Raw genomic sequence first — 21,055 nt, forward strand, 5'->3', positions numbered from 1 at the left:
TACAAGTGCAAATTTTTTTTTTAAAATGGTAGGAGGGATTACAGAGGCAGGAAAAAGCTCTGAAATGAGCAAGTCTTCTACTTCAGGCTAAAATCTACCAGGACCTGGCAGTGCAGACAGTTCACTTTCTCCTGACAGCTTATATCTGCTCTACGTGTTCTGTGAGAATAATTGGTCTTACTTTGGTATGAAAAATTTTAAACCACATTTGCACAATTCAGTCTATTAAACAAGCTTTGCTTCATTTACATTGAAAGTTTACTTTCAGCCGTCTCTGGGAAAATAAAGTCTTGCAAATAGATGATGTTCTGCTGAGTAAAATTTGGCTAAAACCTACAGCGTAAACAATGCCTGAAAGATGCAACAGTTATGTAAGTTTTTTTTTTCCAAAGACCAGTATTTTCTTAAGTTACTGTCTCACCATATCCTTAAAAGTTCATAAGGAAAAATAAACAAACATGAAAATTCCAAGTGAACACACCGCAAAAAGTCCAATGTCTAGTATTAGTTTAACATGTGGAGGCTCTTCCAGCATCTGTAAACAGACCGCCTCCTCCTCCATCAGGTCTCTGAGACTCCTCTTGCTGAGGCTCTGACTTTTAAAGCCACAGAACCAATCTATTAACTTGCAGCAGCGGCCTCCATCCTCTGCTTCTTTCTTTCTCTCTTTTTCACCCATGAGTGCTGCTTGCCCATTGGAATAAGCGTCTACCGGTGTTTCTGCCTCTGAATGACCTAAGGAAGCCGCAGGGTTGCCCTCCTCCCTGCAGGTCCCCAAGAGGTTAACATCTTCAGGCTGAAGGCCCTTAATGCTGTCTTCAGACTTCCCATTGGGAATAATGTGGTTGATGGGCTCACTGTTCTCACTGCATCTCAGGATGCTCTTCTCCTGCATTTTGTATGGTTCGTCTTTCGGGGAGCAGCTCTCCTCCACCACCACGCTCTTCTTAGACCAAAAGGTGGTGGTACGGATTTGTTCCTTCGTGGGGGGTGCCGTGAGGAGGCTAACAATTACAGTAATGAGTCCAGTGACCCAAAACAACGCGGTGGCCACGTACATGTAATGAATGTCTTTGATGAAGCCAGGCCTGTTATCGGGCTGGTCACATTCCGGGGCCCGGTAGGTGAAGGCTAGTATTAAGCGCACTGCTCCGAGAACAAAGCCAGCCACTCCACCATAGAAAGCCCCTTGCTCATTGCAGCGCTTCCAGAAAATTGCCAGAAGGAACAGGGCCGCCACGGGGGGCGTCAGGTAATCTGCCACCTCCTGAATGTAAAGGTACATCTGGCCTCCTTGCATCTCCACGATGATTGGCACCCACGCGATGCTGATCACCACCATGAAAGCCACAAATACCCTCCCCACGATCATGAGTTCCCGGGAGCTGGCGTTCTTTCGGATGAGTTTGTACACATCCAGGGTGAATATGGTGCTGGCGCTGTTAAAGATCGAGTCCAAGTCACTCATCAGAGCCGCGATCATCACCGCCATCATCAGGCCCCGGAGGCCCACGGGGACCAGCTTCATGACCAGGCGCGGGTACGCGATGTTAGAGCACCCGGCTCTGCTGCCGCACACCTGCATGCAGTGCTCCGGGTTGATGCAAGCTATGTCATCCGCAAACAGTATCCTGGAGATCATGCCTGGGACCACAATGATGAACATGGGCAGAAGCTTCAAGAAGCCAGCCATCAGAGTGGAGCCTTTGGCGTGCGAAATGTTTTTAGCTGCCAGTACCCTCTGCACGATGACCTGGTCGGCGCACCAGTACCACACGGAGGCTGGGGTCTGCCCGAGAAGGAATCCAGGCCAAGGCACATCTTCATCTGTCGCACTCCGCAACATTTTCAGTGCATTTTTCTTAGGGTGGACTTTACAAGAATTGGTGTTGGAAAGGTTGTATGTCAACAAGATGGAAGTGACATTGGGTGAGGCCAACATGTACCTTCTCTTAACTTCCTCAAACCCGCCAACCTCCATCATGCTAAAAACCATAAGCGTGAGGGCCCCAACGATCATGAGCAGTGCCTGGAGAGTGTCTGTGTAGATCACCGCAACAAGGCCTCCGGTGACAGTCAGCAAGGCAGTCATGCCAATGAGCAGGATGACAGACACATACAGGTTCCAACCCAAAGACTCTTGGATAAAGAGGGCGCCTGAATACAGATCCACTGAGAGCTTGGTGAAGATATAGAGAATCAGAGACAAGGCTGCAAAATAGACCTGAATCCTATGGCCACCAAAGCGCTTGGACAAGTACTCAGGCATGGTGTACACCCCCGACCGGATGTAAATCGGGACGAAAACCCATCCCAGAAGCTGCAGCAGCAGTAAGGCATTGAACTCCCACGCACCGACTGCAAATCCACTGGCCGCTCCAGATCCCGCCAGCCCAATGAAGTGCTCACTCCCAATGTTGCTCACAAACAGAGAGGCCCCAATCGCTACCCAGGTCATCGAGCGCCCGGCCAGGAAGTATCCGCTCACGGTGCTCCTGTTAGACTTCCACATGGCAAAGAAGCCAATGCCCAGGACCAGGACAAAGTAGAGGGCCACCACGGCAATGTCTGCCGTCTCCAGCACAGCCCGCATGTTGGTCACTTTGTGAATAACGGTGTCCAACAACGGAAGTGTCCGACTTGTTATTTACGCATTAGTAACACAGCCAGGGCTGTAAGCCGTACGGGAGCTGGACTACAGGGCCACAGAGCAGGCAGTCTTTGTCCTTTGGTTTGCTGTCTTGATGGTGGTGGTGTGATAAACTCGGAAGGAGACAGTTTAAATTTTCCTCTGCTTCTTAATTGGGATTGAGAACTTAGCTCGTACTCTTAATCCACTCTCACAGACCGTCAGCATTTGCCCAGGTGCGGGAGGAGAATTCTGAGTTGCAGCTAAGTCTAGTGAAGCCTACTGTACCAGCCCTGCAAGGCAGCAAAGACAAAAGACAAAGGTTGAATTAGAGGAAGCGCTCACCACGCGACGAGGAAATGTTCAGTCTAGCAAAACGGCGCAACAAGACATTCTTTATAAAAAGAAAAAAAAACTCTGAAAATATATTTCATTTCCACAGGAAAGAGCAATTAATACTATCACAGCTGATACTTAAAAGTCAGCGAAAAAATGTATCATTTTGAACTAAGAATATAAATTAATTGACCTCACAATTAAATGGCCTAACTTCTCTAGCAACTAAGAACTGTTGGCCGTGACATTGCCCTTTCGTTCTTACTATGGTGTCTCAGACTGGAACAGGCGCCAAGATCTTAAAGCACCTTAAAAAGGGGCAAAACACTAATTATTCATAAAGAGCATCAAAATGAATCTTCAAACACTATAAATCCCAGGAGAAATGTGACAGCCAGGCAAGTCCCTGGAGAGAACAGACAGGTGGTTCTTCCCAGGTGCTGTCATCTACCCCAAACAGAAAAGAAGTACTGCTTAGTCTGTGCAAATCTAATGCTCTAAAACGTTCCTAGATTCCTACTACAAATGTACATCTGTACTAACGATCACACAGGAACCTAGAAGCTGTGAGGCGACTCCTGCCCTAAAGGGAAAAAAGGCACTCGACACACACACACAAAAAGTAGGAATATACAACTCAAAAAATAACCCCAAATTTCACTCTTCCGAAAGCAGACACTGAATGATTTAAAAAGTTCAAGAAGCTCGTTTCCTTTCCTTCCTCTTCATCAGACAATTATTTCCAAGAGAATCTCTGAGCAGATAAAAGCACCAACAAAGGCTTGATTTTGTTGAATATTTTTTTTCTTTTAATGCTTTCCTGTTGAAAGGTATAGAAAGCAAGGAGAAAAGGAAGAGGAGAAAGTTTCCTGGAAGACTGAAAAATAATTCAATTTTTATTATATTTCCAAATCTCAACAAAACAGACATCTGTCAATCATCTTCAGTCAGTGAGACAGGTATTTTCCAATCTGGACTACGAAAATCACTCTGCAAAACATATTTAGAAGTACTTAACATCAAGTTTATGCATTGATGGTTTTTCTCCTGGAAAAGAGATAAATTCTGAATCTTCAAAGTTAACTATGATTGTAGCCCACAGATCAACATGAAGAACATTGTTATTCAAACCCTGCCTTCAAAAAGATAAGTAAAATAAAATAAACAAGCCTGCCTTCCATATGCAGCAGCAACCTCAGAGTGAAATGTTCTTCTATGCTTGGCAAAGCACGTTCTGTATGAATCTAGGCATTTTTCTTTTAAAATAAGTAGCAAACTCAAGTCCTAGAAATGACACTAAAGCTACCTCTTTCCAAACTATTCACCATGGACCACAGTACTCAACACTGCAGCCCACACCTCGCACCGCTGGGAAAGGGCCTCATTCATACAGCTGCCCAGATAGCAAACGTTTTCATGCCATCTTGATGCCTTTTTAAGATAAAGCACGGCAATAATTGTACAAGGAAAAGTGGTCAAACCCTTCCTCCTAGAAGCCAGTGTCAATAATGACTGGCATGGAGCCACTGCCATAGCCCACAGCCTAGGGTACAGCAGAAGTGGGGTTTCCATCATGTCATACTTGCCAAATCCTGAAGGCAGTCAGATTTCCGTGTCCACTTTCCCCTCAACAAAAAACTTTCTGGTTTTTAAAAAATATTTGGATAGTTTTTAGAAGAACCATCTAATTTTTAATAAGAGTCTAATCAGATGACCAATAAACAGGAGTTATTTAACAGGGTCAGGTCCTCACGTAGAATGAGAACTGTGGCAGGTGAGACCCTGCCTTCCAGAGCTCTCCCTGCCCCGACATGCAGGCCGTGCCCTTGGCCTCTTGTTTCAACATAGAGGAGCCCAGCTCACTGGTCAGGGGGCCTTTCGGGTGTCACTCTTCTCAGTGGCAGCAGTAGACCCTGTGTTTCCAGGAAGGGACAAACACCCAGAATGGGTTTTTTTTGGGGGGGGGGAGGGAAGGGGGGGGAGGGGGGAGGGGGGATGTGTGTTGTGGCAGCGGCTTTTTATTAGAAATGCCACAAGCGCACCCTTCCCCGTCGCCGTGCAGCACTGCTGTCAACACTGTCTTCAGCGCAGGTCCCACTCGTCCAGTCGCATGCCTGAGCTGTGCTGCTCCCTGCTGAGTGCGGACTCCACGCCACGCGCGGTCTCCCCTCTAACTGCTCTAGAACAACGGTGAGCGGGAGGCCAGCTCGGCCCACAGGCGGAGGGGTGGGGGACAGAGCTGACCCCGAGTCTACTTTCCGCCTAGGCTTCCTCAAGCGCTTCCCACGCCACTGCCGCCAGTCCCCGCCGGGTGCCATGCAGGTCTGGGGCAGGTTTAAGGTTTTTCCAATTTAAGCAAAAACCATCCAGAGACCAGCACCTGGTAAAGACTGAAAAAGGAAAAATAAAACAAAACCAAAAATAGGTCAATTTAGTTGAAAAATAGAGAATCCTTAATATTTCACATTCTGAACTTCAGAACTTTAGGAGAAAATTGTGCAATCCTTAAAAGTGACTCCAAATAAAATATACAGTATCAGTTCTACCGTTTTTTCTCTCCCTTTAAAACGGCAAACATTTATTTCTACAACAGAACAGCTGCCCCTGGGTGTGAGGGTGGAGGGGGATTGGTTCCAGGCTCCCGGGATACCCAAACCTGTTTGCATATAACCCACATTTGCATGTGGCTCCGGCAGGGAGCGCCTCCATGTCACTTCTTCCTCGTGGGTTCAGCCTAGTGTGGCTGGCCCAAGTTTTGCTTTTGGAACTTTCTGGCATGTTTTTCTCCCCAAAATATTTTTGATTTGTTTTTGGTTCAATCTGCAAATGCAAAACCTGTGGCTACAGAGGGCCAACTCTACAATGAACACTATCCAGCATTCCTTTATTTTTAAAAAGAATGCACATGGAAAAATTTTTTCTTCAGCTAAAAATGAAGCTTTTATATTTGTTTTGTTTTGAATTTCTTGGACTAAGCTGGTTCACAGTTCAAGTAAACCTCAAGTGAGAAATGTGGGACAGTAGGTACCGTACTAAGTATGTGGGTTGGCTCATTGGTAGTACATTTTTAAGAAAACAATTATTTCTCTAGTGAGAGTGGTATTTGTAGAAAGTATAAAGAAATGGTCCCCTAGCGGCAATGGACAGAACAAACTGAGCCAAATCTTGAACACAGGGGTGTTCTGAACCACCAGACTCCTCCTCACCCCCAGAGGCCTCCTTCCCAGAGAGGAATCCAAAGAAATACACATATTTGCTATGTTTGAACAGCTAGAAAGAGACAAACAGGTAAGGCCAAATTTAAATCAGCTACTGAATTCCTTCAACTTATAATTAGTAATAACGACCAAATCCAACATCTTCCTTCTAATATCCAGGTCAACCATTTAATTTCTCCTCCGAACTAGGGTACTATTCTAGGACAATCTGTAACATCCAGGCCGGATGTCCACCCTCTACAGAGAAAGCCACTGTCTTAAAACCAAACAGAGAACAAGAGCCATCAGGCTCCAAGTCATAAAAAATTCACTGAGGCACATGGGCTGGCTAAGGCTAGAGTCCAGTGACCCTAAAAGTGACCAAGCAACGCTTTTAGTTTGGAGGTGAGTTTAAAAAGCACACACCCAGAGACAATGTGAGCAGGTCCAGCCCAGCGCCGTGGAAAACAGGCTTGCCGAGTCCTGTTCATCTTCTGATCCAATGACAATACCCACTTCACCAGCGACTCCTTGAAGGGCTGTGAGCACCTCCGAAAGCTGACATGAGTAGCGGCCTGGGCGAGAGAGCAGGTGAGCCCTGGGCAGGGGTCCGCGCTCTGTCATTTCCTGACTTTATGAGCCTCAACCGTCTCACCTGTGAAATAAAACCACTACCTCGCTCCTGATGGTTTAATAAGGAATAACATGTAAACAGCACAGAATACTGCCCAGTGCCACAGGCAGGTGCTCAATGAAAGTCACTTTACCTTCCACTTGTAAAAACTATTAGTGATGATCATCGGCTTCTTTCAAATTAAACTGTCAACCGCACACCAGGCATGCTAGGATCCTCATTATAGATAAAAAAAAAGAACTAGATAAAATAATATATGAAATATACAGTTCTCTCACAAATATTTTGAAGAGGCTCCCAACCACTCATCAACTATTAGTTCCCATTTAAGTCAATTTATTCAAGTAAAACAGCAAAAAAAATTAAACTGATACAGAATTCTACTTACAGACCCTTTGCTTCCCTTTTGTCATCTTGATTTGAGGCCGCAGAAAAGCAAGTTCTGCTGGTGAAGCAGATTAATGGTGCGTGGAATGGGCATGAACATGCTCAACGAGGCTCTCCTCACCCTCGGCTCACTGTGACATGACGTGGGTCATGAGTGACACTAAAGCAAAATGAGCGCCCCTAATGCAACTGGTATCAGTCCAGCCAATTTCAAATCACAAATGCAGCTGAGGACAATATGAAACCGTATGATGTAAGTCCCTAAAACAATTGAAGAGTCTGCCCTTACATCTCTTTGAAAAAACATTTTTATTACACCTACAACCTCAGCTCTTCCAGTTGTTAAAGAGAACCCAAGAAATCTAAGAAACCCTTCAGGAACTCAGGGAAAGTCAAACTAAATCCTCAGGATTTCTAGTCCCCATCCCAAGTAAACCATTTCTTCAAATAAAATATTCACCTACAAAAGTTCATAAACCACCACATTTATCATTTCATACACATATACACATTCTCCAAGACATCTCATTCAACCTGCTTCTATTGACTAGAAGCCTGGCTTACAGTGCTGGCTTGTTGTTGTTTTTTAAAGAAGTCTCAGAGAAAGAAGGCCAGAGGGCCGTATATGGGGCCAACTCTGAAGCTCCTTGCGGATGATAACGGATCACGAATGTGGAGCAAACTCCAATAACCTACTTTTTTGAGAGATGAAATGTCAGAGCAACAGCACACTGACAGCGTATCCCATGGCCCCAACGTCTGAACAGCTACGTTAACTCCTAATGGGAAGAATTCAAGAGGATCAGCACTATTCCCCCATGAAAAAGCGGTTATCAAAGATGTCATAAATAATGGACATGAAAAATTAAAACCCGAGACTTCCTGACCTAAGCCGACACCTTGCAGGCACTGGGCCTAGTGCTGTGAGCATCACCTTAGTCCTCATAACTTCAGGGCATAGTATGTTATGCTGATCATTTTACAGATGAGAAGACTGAACCCATGAAGCCAGGGTGCAGGTGTCTGCGTTCACGACATCAGTGGCACTGCGTCTGTCTAAATAGCTTCTGCCCGCCGTCACCACACAAGCCTACCTTCAATGAAAAGCACAGTTAACTAAAAAGATTACCAACAGCACACAGGGCAAAACTGAACGAGGGCGTTTGTGTGTGATCATGCGTAGATGGATGTGTGAATGCAGGAAAGTAAAGAGACTCAAAATAAAAAGAAGTCCCGGTCCAGGCTTCCTAGGTAAGTAAATCCGAAGACCAGAGAACCTTGATGAGTCAGCTCTAAGACCAGGCGTCTCCAGGTTCTCACTATTCAAGCCCAAGACTTCGGCCTTCATTCTCTCTTAGTGAAAAAACAAGTCCCAAAGTCTCTTCGACTCCTGGCTGTTTCCATGAGCTCTGTGAACCCACCCAAGCCAGTCCTCCTTCACTGCCCACTCCCACGTCCTTAAGACACGAGGTTGAAGAACTGGCGCGTGTGGTCCACAGATCTAAGAGTTCTCATAGTAAAACCTATGGACCACTGTTCTTACTGCATGAAGTATTTGCGACCACCTATCCTTTCATTTGGGAGTAGAAATAATTTCACCTCCACCCCTTAAACCTGTTCTACTCTCAGTCCTCCTCATCTCAGAGAATGGCAACTCCATCCTCACTGTTGCTCCAGCCAAAGTATCAATTGTCCTTGAACAGCCTGCTCACCTTCTCTCACCCACACACATCAATCCTTACTTAGCCTGTTGACTCTACCCCCCAAAATATCCAGAATCAGACCACTTATCAGCTCAATTGCTAGCACGCTGGTCCAATCACATCCCACCTCATCCAGTTCTAACTGCCCAGCCTCTTAACCTGCACCCAAAGGCTTGGCCCTGGCCCACTACAGGCATTAACTGACACTGCGAGCTGTCACCTCTGTCACCGTGGACACAGTACCAAACACACCTCAGGGCCTTGACACAGGCTGTTTGTTTCCTATGCAAAGTCCACTCCCAGATTTACCAGACTTGCTCCTCTCATTTAAATCTTTGCTCAAAAGTACCTTCCCTAACCGTCCCAATTCCTCCTTCTCCTGCTTTGTTTTTCCATAGCACTCAACACCATCTAACTGACTGGAAAACTCACTGTGCTGTCTCCTCAGTACCAGAATGCGAACTCCCGAGGGCAGGTTCTTGTCTGTGTTGTTCGCCGACGTGGCTGCGTCAGGAACACTCGTGCACACCGCCGGTGCTCAAATGCTTGTTCAATAGGTGAATCAAATGCTAACGACGAAGTACCTGACGGGACAGTGCTGAACTTCCAACACCCTCCACTACCACGCACAGTGGGCTTCTCAGTCAACAGTAAGAGGGGGCAGGCCGCAGGCCCAGGAAGAGGGCATCTCCCCCCACCGAGGGCTCAGCACGTCCACCAGCCCTGGGAAGGGCGTGTGGAGCCTACGAGGCAGGTCACGGCCCTTGTTCAGATAAACATCTCCTGGGCCGAGATGCAGTCAAGTCCGGCCTGACGCCATCGTCCATCCCGACCACCCCGTCAGGCGGGCCCACTTCCCTTTGGTGTCCTAACTCCACTTCCAAGCGTGATCCAATGTCACCACTGCGAGTGTCACGTCCACCTCAGTGCAGGGACAGCGCAGGCCTCCTCGCGCAGTGCGTTCTGTCCATGGTCATTTCCACGGTCAGGACAGGTCGGTGCTCCCTCCAGACAGTCCCAGTGCTCTGCTGGCGTCGCCTAGGAAGAACCCCCCCTTCTCCACCTCCCCATGAGAGTGAAGTTAAATGTTCCCCACGAGACAGAAAGTTACTTTAATAACTGTATTTACCAACATTAGTGCCAGGCACCGTTTTTACACTACATGTATCAATCAGCTCATCTCAGCCTCGCAAAAACCCAGGACGTAGGCATGGTAACTAATACCAATTTACAGATGATAAAATTGAGGACATATTACAGGGTCACTAAGGGAATCCAGAAACATGCTCTGTGAAGTAAAGATGAGGAACATCCTTTCAACACTTTCCAGAAAGATACACATTAAAAAGTTGAAATAAACACAAGTCAGAAAAACTGGCCAATCAATACAGAAGGAATGCTGCAATTAGAAAATCACCCTTTGCACCCTACCAGATGCTGAACCCAGGCAATGATTACAACAGGTGCCGAGCCCTTCCGTGAAAGGCTGAGGGGGGCTTCAGCAGGGATGGGTGAAGTGCCTGCACCACCGAGAACGAACCTTCTCTCTTAAAGGCGGACATCCGCACCCTGATGGGAGGCTGTACCCAGGAACACTCATGAACTCTTGCAAAACAAAGCAACCTGAATCTAATCAACTTCTTCTACCTACTATTACAGGAAATACCCAGAACAGTAAATCACCAGCAAACGACTAACCAAACTCAGAAAATGAGAAGGGAGGGGGCGCCATTCCAGTCATATGCCACTTAAAGGCAGGAGAGATTCTGAGAAAGGCACTGTGTCTTTGTGCAATCACCACAGAGACACTCCTAGCTGGCACTGCCCACTACACACCTGGACTGTCTAGTGTACCACTGCCATGTATACAGTCTGTCATCGACAGAGACATCCTTACCTGGCACATGACTGCCAGAGTAAAACACTTAAGAAGCCATTGGTCTAGACCAGTGGTCGGCAAACTCATTAATCAACAGAGCCAAATATCAACAGTACAAGGATTGAAATTTCTTTGGAGAGCCAAATTTTTTAAACTTAAACTATATAGGTCGGTACATTGTTATTAACTTAATTAGGGTACTCCTAAGGCTTAGGAAGAGCCACACTCAAGGGGCCAAAGAGCCACATGTGGCTCGCGAGCCGCAGTTTGCCGACCACTGGTCTTGACCTTGTTTGGGCTCAGATTCCATTAAACCATGGAGAAACAATGGAGACAATCAGGGAATCTGAACTTGGACTAGACGTTAAGGGTTGCATAAAGGCACTATGGCTGTCTTTTTCAAAAGGCCTTATCTTTTAGACACATATGAAATATTTACAGGTGAAATTTTATATCTGCATTTGCTTTACAGTAATGCACTGATAACTGCTTCAGAATCCTCAACAGATGTTAAAGCCAGTGGAAGTCAGTTGGAGGAAAGAATCTTGTCTCAAACTTATCACTCCATAAACCACCTACTCATTACAAAAGGAAAAAGTACATTTACATGGAACAATCTGACGGGTAAAACCTAAATGAAATGACTGCCTCACATCAACAGCGGGACAAACTGACCCGCTATGAAGTGCTCCTGCCCGATGTTCCACCGATGAGAGAGCAACCAGTCAAACCCAAACTGAGGGGCTCTGCAGCCCGTGGGTGTCCTCTTCAGAGGGCCACTGTCGTGAATGACAAAGGCCTGAGACTGTTCTAGACCAAGGAGGCCAAACAACTAGATGCACAAGGCTTCCGTGAAAACTGGCTTTTAAAACTACAGGGTATTACTGAAATAACGATCAACTTGACCGTACAGTGAACATTTAAAAATAATACTGAATCAATGTCCAGTTTCTGTGCAATGGTTGTTTTGGTTAAGAAAGCCCTTATTCCGAAGAACGGCATGTCAACAGGCCTACACTTTTCAAATGGTGCAGCTAAAATATGGGTAATTCTAACAAATAGTGATCCAGGCAAAAAGTTCACAGGCGTTCACTGAGCCATTCTTGCAAATCCTCCAAAGGTTTACATTTAAAAAACAAGGTTGAGCCCTAACAGGTTTGGCTCAGTGGGTAGAGCGTCAGCCTGCCGACTGAAGGGTCCCAGGTTCGATTCCAGACAAGAGCATGTACCTTGGTTGCGGGCACATCCCCAGTAGGGAGTGTGCAGGAGGCAGCTGATTGATGTTTCTCTCTCATCGATGTTTCTAACTCTCTATCCCTCTCCTCTCCCTTCCTCTCTGTAAAAAAATCAATATATTTTAAAAAATAATAAATAAAAAGCAACGTTGAGGAGGATGAAGAGGGAGTGGTGCCGTTGTGTCCCAGGCCCTAGATGCCCTGGGACAGAGCCTGCCAGCTGAGTGCCCACCCTCCCCACCGGAGGCTCCCCCAGTGTGGCTGCCCGTGGGGGGAGCAGAGGCGCAGCCTCCGCCCAGAGGAAGGGCTCAAGAGCTTGCGGAGGGACTGACTGCTCCGAGCCCCCCCAAGGGCCTGGGCACATGGATTCGTTTTCACTGCACCCTTTCTGTACTAAAAGAGATTGGACACTAAAAATAAGTAAGTAATAGGTAAAGTTAAAAATGTATAAAATAATCCAGCAAAAAATGGGGAGGAGAGTGGAGGTGAAGTAAGATTGGTAAAGTTGATTAACTGTTTACACTGGGTGAAGGGTCTCGGGATCAATTCCTGGCCAAGGGCACTTACCTGGGTTTCAGGTTTGCTCCCCGCCCCGGTTAGGGTGTGCAGGAGGCAACCAGAGGATGTGTTCTCTCACATCGACATCTCTCTCTCCCCATTCCTCCCTCCCTTCCACTCTCTGAAAGGCAATGGAAACAACAGCCTCAGGTGAGGCTTAACCAAAAGAAAAGGCCGAGGGGCAAACAGCACTGAACCCTCCAGGAAGGCTTAGAGCCACGCCTGCTGAACAGCATGGTGGGTGCGGCTCCCAGCCCAGGCCCAGCGAACAGCACCCTGCGCCCTCCCTCGCCCGAGCACGCCAATGAAAAGGAAATCTGCCCTTTCTGCCCCTTCCGCGGGCTGTTTCTCTTCGTAGCATTTGGTTTGTCTCCTTCCTAGAATGTAGCCTCCCCGCAAACTGGGGCTGTCTGGTCACCCCGCATTCCCTAACACACGCTCGAGCTGGCCCTGGTAGGCACTCAGTCCTGTGAGACCTCCTCCATCGCAGTGGCGCCTCTGCAGATGCTGTCACCAGCGGGCAGCTGCCAGGTGGAGGCGGCCTGTGGAGCCTTGCTGAGCGCTTCCTGGGCTGCTGTGACACCGTTGTTTTTCCTTCTATAAAAGGAGACCACTCTCTCTAACCCTGATTCAGCCGGCAGAACACACAGGCCCTGAGAACCAGGTTTAGACCGTAAGGTGACAGAGGGAGGACATCCCACCAGGCCCATTTGTGGTTCACCCTCATCCTACTGGCTGCCAACTTCACGGCCCTAGAAAAACCATTCCTAAACCAGATACCAATTTTGACTTTTCCATGTGACTGAGGCCAGAAAATGTAAACACAAAAGAGTTTTCCTGGTGGACCAACTCTAACTCCCCAAGGAGTCCAAGTCATAATAAAAGATCCTAGAATTGGGATATTTCCTCAGGCAAACACTTTTGGTTGGAATATTTTTAAACTTTCTAATTTTCCCAAGGATCAGAACCACTTCCATTGGATGTCAAAGGTAGAAGACCTTGAAATTACAGCTTCAAATTATTCCATCCTAATCAGATAAAATATTTAATAAAGAAATGGTATTAAGAGAAATTTCTTTTCTTCATGTTAATCTTCTTAACCTGAATTTGCAAAAGCTCCTGGCTGTCCGTTCACAGGTGAGAACACATTCCTGAGACCCACAGCGCCACCAGCGTCTGCAGACTTAGTACCGTCCCTGACGGAAACTTGGTACCAAAGGTTAGCCAGGCAGCACAATGACACCGCTTTCACATGAAAATGCTAACAGAACAGAAGGTAATAGTGCACGAGCGAAAGAAAAACAAAACCGTCTACTACTGGGTCATGTATTTCCTTAACGGGTTCAAGTAGTTTTTTAGAAGGACACTGAAGGACATCTTTCCTGTACCATTTGCCTGGCAAAGATCCTATCCCCAAATTTAGCTTTCCACTCAACAGAAACTCACCTTTGAACATGAACCTAAACCAGTACTGAATGATGTTTTATATTCATAATTTGCACATAGGGCACCTGAACACAAACTGAAAGCAGGCAGATGTCTGGCCTACCCTCCCCCCACCCCCCTTATAGCTGTGCCTGGAATTCCTCACCTGACAAACTTAAAGTGTTTTAACAGCCAGGGGAGGGTCGAGAAGAGTGCTTTAAAAACTTAACTCCAAACAAAGACAAAACCAGGGATTCATTCTGGGGTAGACGCAGACAAATGCCAGTTGATGAGCACTGAGGGTTCCAGGTCAAGATATTGTTGTTGGGGCCACGCTTTCTCTTGCAATTTCATTTGGAAGCTCTCATCCACACCAACCTCTACAAAGTTTTCCCAAAGTGGGTAGGAACTAGGGACCTGTAACCTCAGAAAAATGGTAGGGGGACTAGGTGACTGATTGTCCCTGGACTTGAAGGTGTGTGTTTATCTGTGATCTGCTGTTACGTATCTAGAGTGAGTGGAAAAGTGAAAAAGACAAAATGGAAAACTTGGCTTCCATTCTATGAAAACGTGAAGCCTGGTCAAAAAAAAAAAAAAGCATTTGCCCTGGCGTGTTTGGCTCAGTGGATAGAGCATCAGCCTGCGGACTGTAAGGTCCTGGGTTCTATTCCGGTCAGGGCACACGCTGGGGGTTGTGGGCTCAATCCCCAGTATGGGGTGTGCAGGAGGCAGCCAATCAATGATTCTCATCATTGATGTTTCTCTCTCTCTCTCCCTCCCTCTCTGAAATCAATAAAAATGTATTTTAAAAAAACAAAAGCATTTTGTCATCCCTTTGTACCATAGCCTGTAAAGAAGAGCACCTAGCTTTTTCCATGGTCATACTTTTCCAAGACCATGGGTCATACACTCTGATGTGAACTTCATAGATACACCCCAAGCAAAATAAAAAGCCACTTTCCAGCCAAAGCCATCTTTGCCCAGAATCACCCGGACACACAGAGAAAAAGTGGCAGTTCATCCACCTTCAAGTCCAGGGACAATTAGTCACCTAGTCCCCCTACCATTTTTCTGAGGTTATAGGTCCCTAGTTCCTACCCACTTTGGGAAAACTTTGTGACACCAAGTCATACTGCCAGAGGTCGAAGACAGTTAAGGGCATCTTTAAAGAACCAAAACCTATTATCTAAATTAGAACTTAGCTCTATCTAAACAAATACATTACATTTGGTCCATGGTGTTTAAATGTCTTTTAATTAGTTGCCAACATCTTAAAAATCAATTTCCTGTAAAACCTGGAGTTATGGTTAGGAATAGGATAGAAAAGGAGGAGCTGGCAAAACCAGGACCACGTTCCCATGGAAGTGACAGACTGGAGTGGTAAACACCAGCGCCCACACACCCGTTTCCCCCAGCCACTGGCCCACCCAACACTTCCCACCTTGAATTAACACATCGCAAACCATGACCAAGTGATCTAAGGCTGAGGACAACCATTCATACTTACCCAGTTTAAAACATGATAGTTAAAAAGAATTAACACAACCTATTCCTCAGGCAGCTTTGTTGAACAGCTTTTATTAACTCATGAACACATTTACACTGCACCATGCCAGCTCCCAAGGAGAATGAAATGGTTTAAAAGTTAAAAGCATTACTATTCCTCTTGGCTACACGCTTGTGTCTTCATCGTTTACAACTCACACACACATTTCTCAGTCTGTTTCACACGGTCCCAGTACCCTCTGCCACCCAACATCCCATTATACAGCTGCAGAGTAAAATAATCAGGTGCAAAAAAAGTCACGAATTGGAAATAAAATTGGATTTAAAAAAATGACAGTGAAGTATATATATCAAAAATGCATATTCTCTTGGAAAAGGTCTTATTTGAAACTTGTTGGATCGCAGGTACTCCTGGCTTATAATTACTTAAAAAATCAATTAAGTATGTTAATGAAATATATACATTCCAGCAACGTGTTATAATGTAAAATACTGTTTTAAATCCTTTATAAAAATAAAATCTGAATCAATAGGAATGAAACAAATCTCTTAAAATCACCAATTAAAAGGAAAAATGTAGTTTTATAATACTGTATCAAAAATGAAAAGTAAAATATTAACTGAAAATACCACGTAGCAACAGAAATCAGCCAGGTTCTATCAGCTGCTCCATCTGTTGATGCTACTGAAAAGCGGTCGTCCTTATAGTGTTAGTAGGATGACAACTGCAATCAAACATTTACCGAATACTGTTTAAAATACTGATTTTCTCCCATACCTGCCTCTGATCACCTTAGCACTTACTTAGCCTATCTAAAGTACATAACTCAGTTCTTTAGATTTTCTCTATCCTTCACTGTCCCCAACCTCCTCACCTAAAAAACACATTGAAGTCTTGTAAGTACTGGTTATAGAAAGTGGGGCAGGTGCCCTCGCTGGCTTGGCTTAGTGGATAGAGCACTGGCCTGAGGACTGAAGGGTCCCAGGTTTGATTCCGGTCAAGGGCACATGATTGGGTTGTGGGCTCAGTCCCCAGTAGGGGGTGTGCAGGAGGCAGCTGATCAATTGATTCTCTCATCATTGATGTTTCTCTCTCTCTCTCTCCCTCTCTGAAGTCAATAAAAATATATTTTAAAAAAATAAAGCGGGGCAGGAGATGAACAAAAGCCTGGAAGAGGAGGCCCAGGCACAGTGCCGCAAAGGCCAGTGGCTGCTGAGTAAATGACTCATCTCTGTCTGACAAAGTTGTTCTAAGTTGGTAGAGTTCATAGGCTCCCTCACACTCTATATCAAATATGCAAAGCTTGCCCTTGCTTACTTAGCATGCAAGCTCTTATGTAGAGTGGCTTAAGACTCTAATTCAAATATGTATTGAGGAAGTACTATATTCTGGGTTTGACTCAGTCTCAGATTCTGGTAAAATAACTTACATAAAAGAAATTTATCTTCAGGAGTCTCGTCGTCAATCAAGTGTAAATGGAAAACTAAGCAATAAAGTTCAAAAACGTTCCTGAGATCCCAAAGCGAACTTTAACGACATACTGAACACCTACCCCCTCCAATGCCACGTCACCAACAGGTGACATCCCTAGGGGGCGGGCGCCAGGACCCACAAGCAGGTGAGCTCCATCTCGGAAGCTCTTTCTAGAATGGCCAGCGCTGTTTATACCCGGCATCAGCCCTCGGGACCTCGTGCTCCTCCGATCATTTAGATAACGCAATTCGGAGCACTCACTGGAGCAGCTTTCACACCCAAAACAATCCTATCCAAAGTCACAGGGAACAGATTAAAGCTCAAGTGCAAAATAAAAAACCGTGCATACGTACCTTAAACATTTTACGCAAGTTTAACACATAAATGTGCATTCATCTGTCCATCTTACTATGAGCCAAAGCACTTGGTGAATAGGAGCGATGATGAAGTTCCTTGCAGAGTAACATTCCTTCTGCTTGGTCTACACCACATCTATAAATGCATCGTGGCCAACTTCCATTTTTAGTAAGAAATCCTTGTAAAGCAATCTACATAGAGTCTTGGACTATTTTTATTTTTCCTCTCCAACTTTTACTTATTTGCAGCCACATCTAAATTCTACAGCCATTATTTTAGTGACTCACCTTTATCAAATCTTTCCAACGAATCCAACTCGGTTTTCAGGGGAGGCGGATGGGGGGAGGGTAATTTGCTCTCATTTTAACAATTGACATAATTAAATTATTATTGTGGAAACAAGGTTACCTGCCAGGAAATAGTATTAGAAGCCAACGTAATGTCTGGCAAGCATTCAGCTCACCCAGTGCAAGCCCAGTGCTCCGGCTGGAAAGCAACTGCCTAGCAGAGGTCAGATGCCCTCTCAGACCCAAGAACCAGCTCACACAGAGCAGTGTGGGCACCCTGGTGAGGCAGCTGAGGGAGCAGAGGACAGAAAGGAAACAGACCTGACCCTCAGGAATTTGTCATCTAACCAAGGAGGGAAGAACACTCACCAATTAAGTGATACAAAGAGGCGATCCAGGTGACAACAGAAAGCCCCGTGCAAACCCAAAGGAAGATCAGTGTCCTCGCAGCGCAGGTCTTCCCTGGACAGCTGTTTAAAACGAACTGAGGCAGTCGTTCGCGGAGGACGGGGCAACGTGGAAAGGGAGGGCATTCCAAGAAAATCAGAGACACGAGCACCCGAGGAAATGAGGGCGAAGGGAGGTGACGGGCTCTGGGCAGCCTGGTGTACTTGGTGTAGAGATGGCAGAACTTCAGAAGGGGAGCGGGAGTTTAAAAAAAAAATAAGGCTGGAGTCCTCTCAGACAGCCTTGGACGCCGGGATTGATCTGAATGTCTCTTTTTTGGAAAGAGAGGTGCTGTGACTTAGCGTTAGGGACACTATCCACGGGCTGTGCGAAAGCAATGACATAATCCATACAATGCTCTGCATTATCTCCTTGTTAAAAATGCATTTCCATTGGATTCTTTTCAAGTAGCTCAACAACTCTCTTCTTGCACTCAGAGCATATTTACAATGAACCCCTGAGCAGGTTAGAGACCAGCTGAGTAAGAAACTGCAGGACTCAAGCAGGAACTAGGAGTGGCCATCTAGGGCAGAGGGGAGACGAGATGGGACTGAGGTGGAGGACACCAAGGCTGTTCAGCTCCAGGGGACAGGGACAGAGAACCCAAGAACAGAAGACAAGCTTAGGGTAGACAACTCATTAAATCTGAACCACACTGAGTTTGCAGTGCCAACAGGACATCCAGGAGGCTCTGACCAGCACAGTTCAAGTACAAAATGCCAGAATTCTTAGCTTGTTACCAACAAAAGTAAGTCATCCATATGGAGGTCAAAGGCATAGTACATACAGAGGAGGAAATGGAAGGAATGAAGGCAGAAATGTCAGAAACAGGACCCTAAAAGCTAAGAGACATGCTGAACCTGGGAAATTGTCTTACACTCTGAACTAGGGTCAGCAAATTTCCATAAAGGACCAGAGAGTAAATACAAACAAATGAACAGGGTGATGTTCCAAGACACCTGTGTTCATGAACTCTGACATTCGAATTTCACATCATTTTCATGTCATAAAATGCTTTTTTTTATTCCTCCTCTCCCCCCACCCCAACTACTTGAAAATGTAAAATCCTTTCTCAGCTCACAGGCCGTACAACTACAGGTAGCCAGTGAGATCTGGCGTGTGAGCCATAGTTTGCCAACTCCTACTCTAAGTTAGAGCAACGAGGATAAGAACTGGAGTAATTATCCCTTTCCAAATTTCTGAGGCATTTTTCCTTTAGGTAAATTAACTTACCAGACATTCATTAAATTTGCATGATTTTCTCATATTTGACTAATTCCTGCCCTGGCCAGGTGGCTCAGGCGGCTGGAGCACTGTCCCTTACACCAAAAGGCTGCAGGTTCCCTTCCGGTCAGGGCTCACATGGATGTTTCTCACATCGATGTTTCTCCCCCAACCCCCGCTCTAAAATCTATATAAAATATATCCTCGAATGAGGACTTAAAAAATTTTTTTTACTAATTTCTTAATTTTTATTCCCCTAAGAGATAATTATGTGTTGATAATAATCCCTGGTGCTTAAGAATACTGCTTCCACTAAAAAGAGGTATTTATCTTGAACAGGAAAATCACACCTGTACAATTACAGTGCAGGCACTAGATCAGCCGTGGGCAAACTACGGCCCGCGGGCCGGATCCGGCCCGTTTGAAATGAATAAAACTAAAAAAAAAAAGACCGTACCCTTTTATGTAATGTTTACTTTGAATTTATATTAGTTCACACAAACACTCCATCCATGCTTTTGTTCCGGCCCTCCGGTCCAGTTTAAGAACCCATTGTGGCCCTCGTTTGCCCACCCCTGCACTAGATGGAAAATACTTTAGAATTTGTCCCTCATTTCTTCCAAACTGTTTTCTCGAAAGTGATTTGATAATCGTCTGCATGTCAATACTAGACTTAAACACCTATAAACGTGTGTTGAATGTGAGGCATGAACAAGAAGAAAACACAGGGTGGAATGTCCCTTCTGACAGCTTTCTTGAGAAACACAAACCGTGTCTGGCGAGGAAGGACTCCTTACCCCCCGCCACTCCGCGGACCTTAGCGAGCTCAGGGGCAGGAAGGGCGCCTTCTTCAATCACTGGCCGGCAATGAGCTGTAACCCAAGAACACTTTAATCCCAAGGACACTCAATGCGCCAGGCTCGTCTCTCATTACTGGGCAAGCATTTTAAGTTGTCCAGTTTCAAGCAGACAAAACACAAAGGGTAATTAGTAAAGAGACAAGCTAAGCTATTTGAGGGGGGCCCATAAGAGGGGAAAAAAAAGACCAACTCAGCCGTCTGACAGATAGAACAAAGGTGTTTCCATTTGAATGTTTGTCTGCCACCACCCGGAGCAGAAATGTGTCCATGTCCTAGTCATCAAATGTTGCCAAGCAGCCAAGCTCCAATGAGCTAGGGCTCCAATGAGTGGGGCTGGTCAGCCCCACATCTGAGCTCATTAGCACCCTCGGCAGGTGTCTAAAAGGTGTCTAAAATGCCAACATTTTGTAGTCGTTACCTTCAGAAGACCCTGGCCTGGATATAACTCTAGAACAAATACAAAACTTCTGCCAGCTTTTCTAATCAAAAAGGCTTGAGTGAAGAGAAATAGAAGGGACTCTTGCCCACAATCGGAAAGCACTGCTTGCTACATTTTGGAAACTGGACTATCACTACACTTTAATTTTTAAACACATAAAACCCAGGTGGTAAGTTAAACTCAGATTATATCATAAAATTCTTTGCCTACGAAGAACTATTTCAATGAGTTATCTTAAAATTTAAAATATAACCTGCTTTTCAGTAAAATTAAAAATGAGGGGTATTAACCCTAACTTGTGAAATGTTTTAAAGAAAAAAGAACTTAAGATTGCCAAAGTAGGTAGCTGCTCGTTTTCCTACTAGGAAAGCATGTACCAGAGCGTATATAACGCTGTTTCACTGTATACACATGCATGCATTTGGCCACTAAGCTAGTTATTCCTTAAACCGTTAACCTGTAATTCTTCCTGTAAAAA

The 21,055-nt window shown here is 45.5% G+C and overlaps 2 protein-coding genes across 4 annotated transcripts in view; both read right to left on the reverse strand.

Moving 5' to 3' along the window:
- Nucleotides 1–21,055, reverse strand: part of MRPS6 (mitochondrial ribosomal protein S6) — a 56,876-nt gene that overhangs the window by 31,788 nt on the left and 4,033 nt on the right. The window lies entirely within an intron of this gene.
- SLC5A3 (solute carrier family 5 member 3) overlaps nucleotides 1–21,055 on the reverse strand; it is a 24,636-nt gene continuing 3,581 nt past the window's right edge. The window contains exons 1-2 of one of the 3 annotated variants that reach the window (XM_036351155.1): nucleotides 7,880–11,982; nucleotides 1–2,922 (exon numbers count right to left, since the gene is read on the reverse strand). In XM_036351155.1, coding sequence (XP_036207048.1) covers nucleotides 437–2,593 — 2,157 coding nt within the window. In that variant the 5' untranslated portion in view covers nucleotides 2,594–2,922; nucleotides 7,880–11,982 and the 3' untranslated portion in view covers nucleotides 1–436. Of the gene's footprint in view, nucleotides 2,923–6,588; nucleotides 11,983–21,055 lie in introns of those variants that run through there. The other 2 variants (XM_036351154.1, XM_036351153.1) reach the window with 2 other exon arrangements.

Source organism: Myotis myotis, unplaced genomic scaffold (assembly GCF_014108235.1).
Source record: "Myotis myotis isolate mMyoMyo1 unplaced genomic scaffold, mMyoMyo1.p scaffold_m19_p_2, whole genome shotgun sequence".
Classification (NCBI taxonomy): domain Eukaryota; kingdom Metazoa; phylum Chordata; class Mammalia; order Chiroptera; family Vespertilionidae; genus Myotis; species Myotis myotis.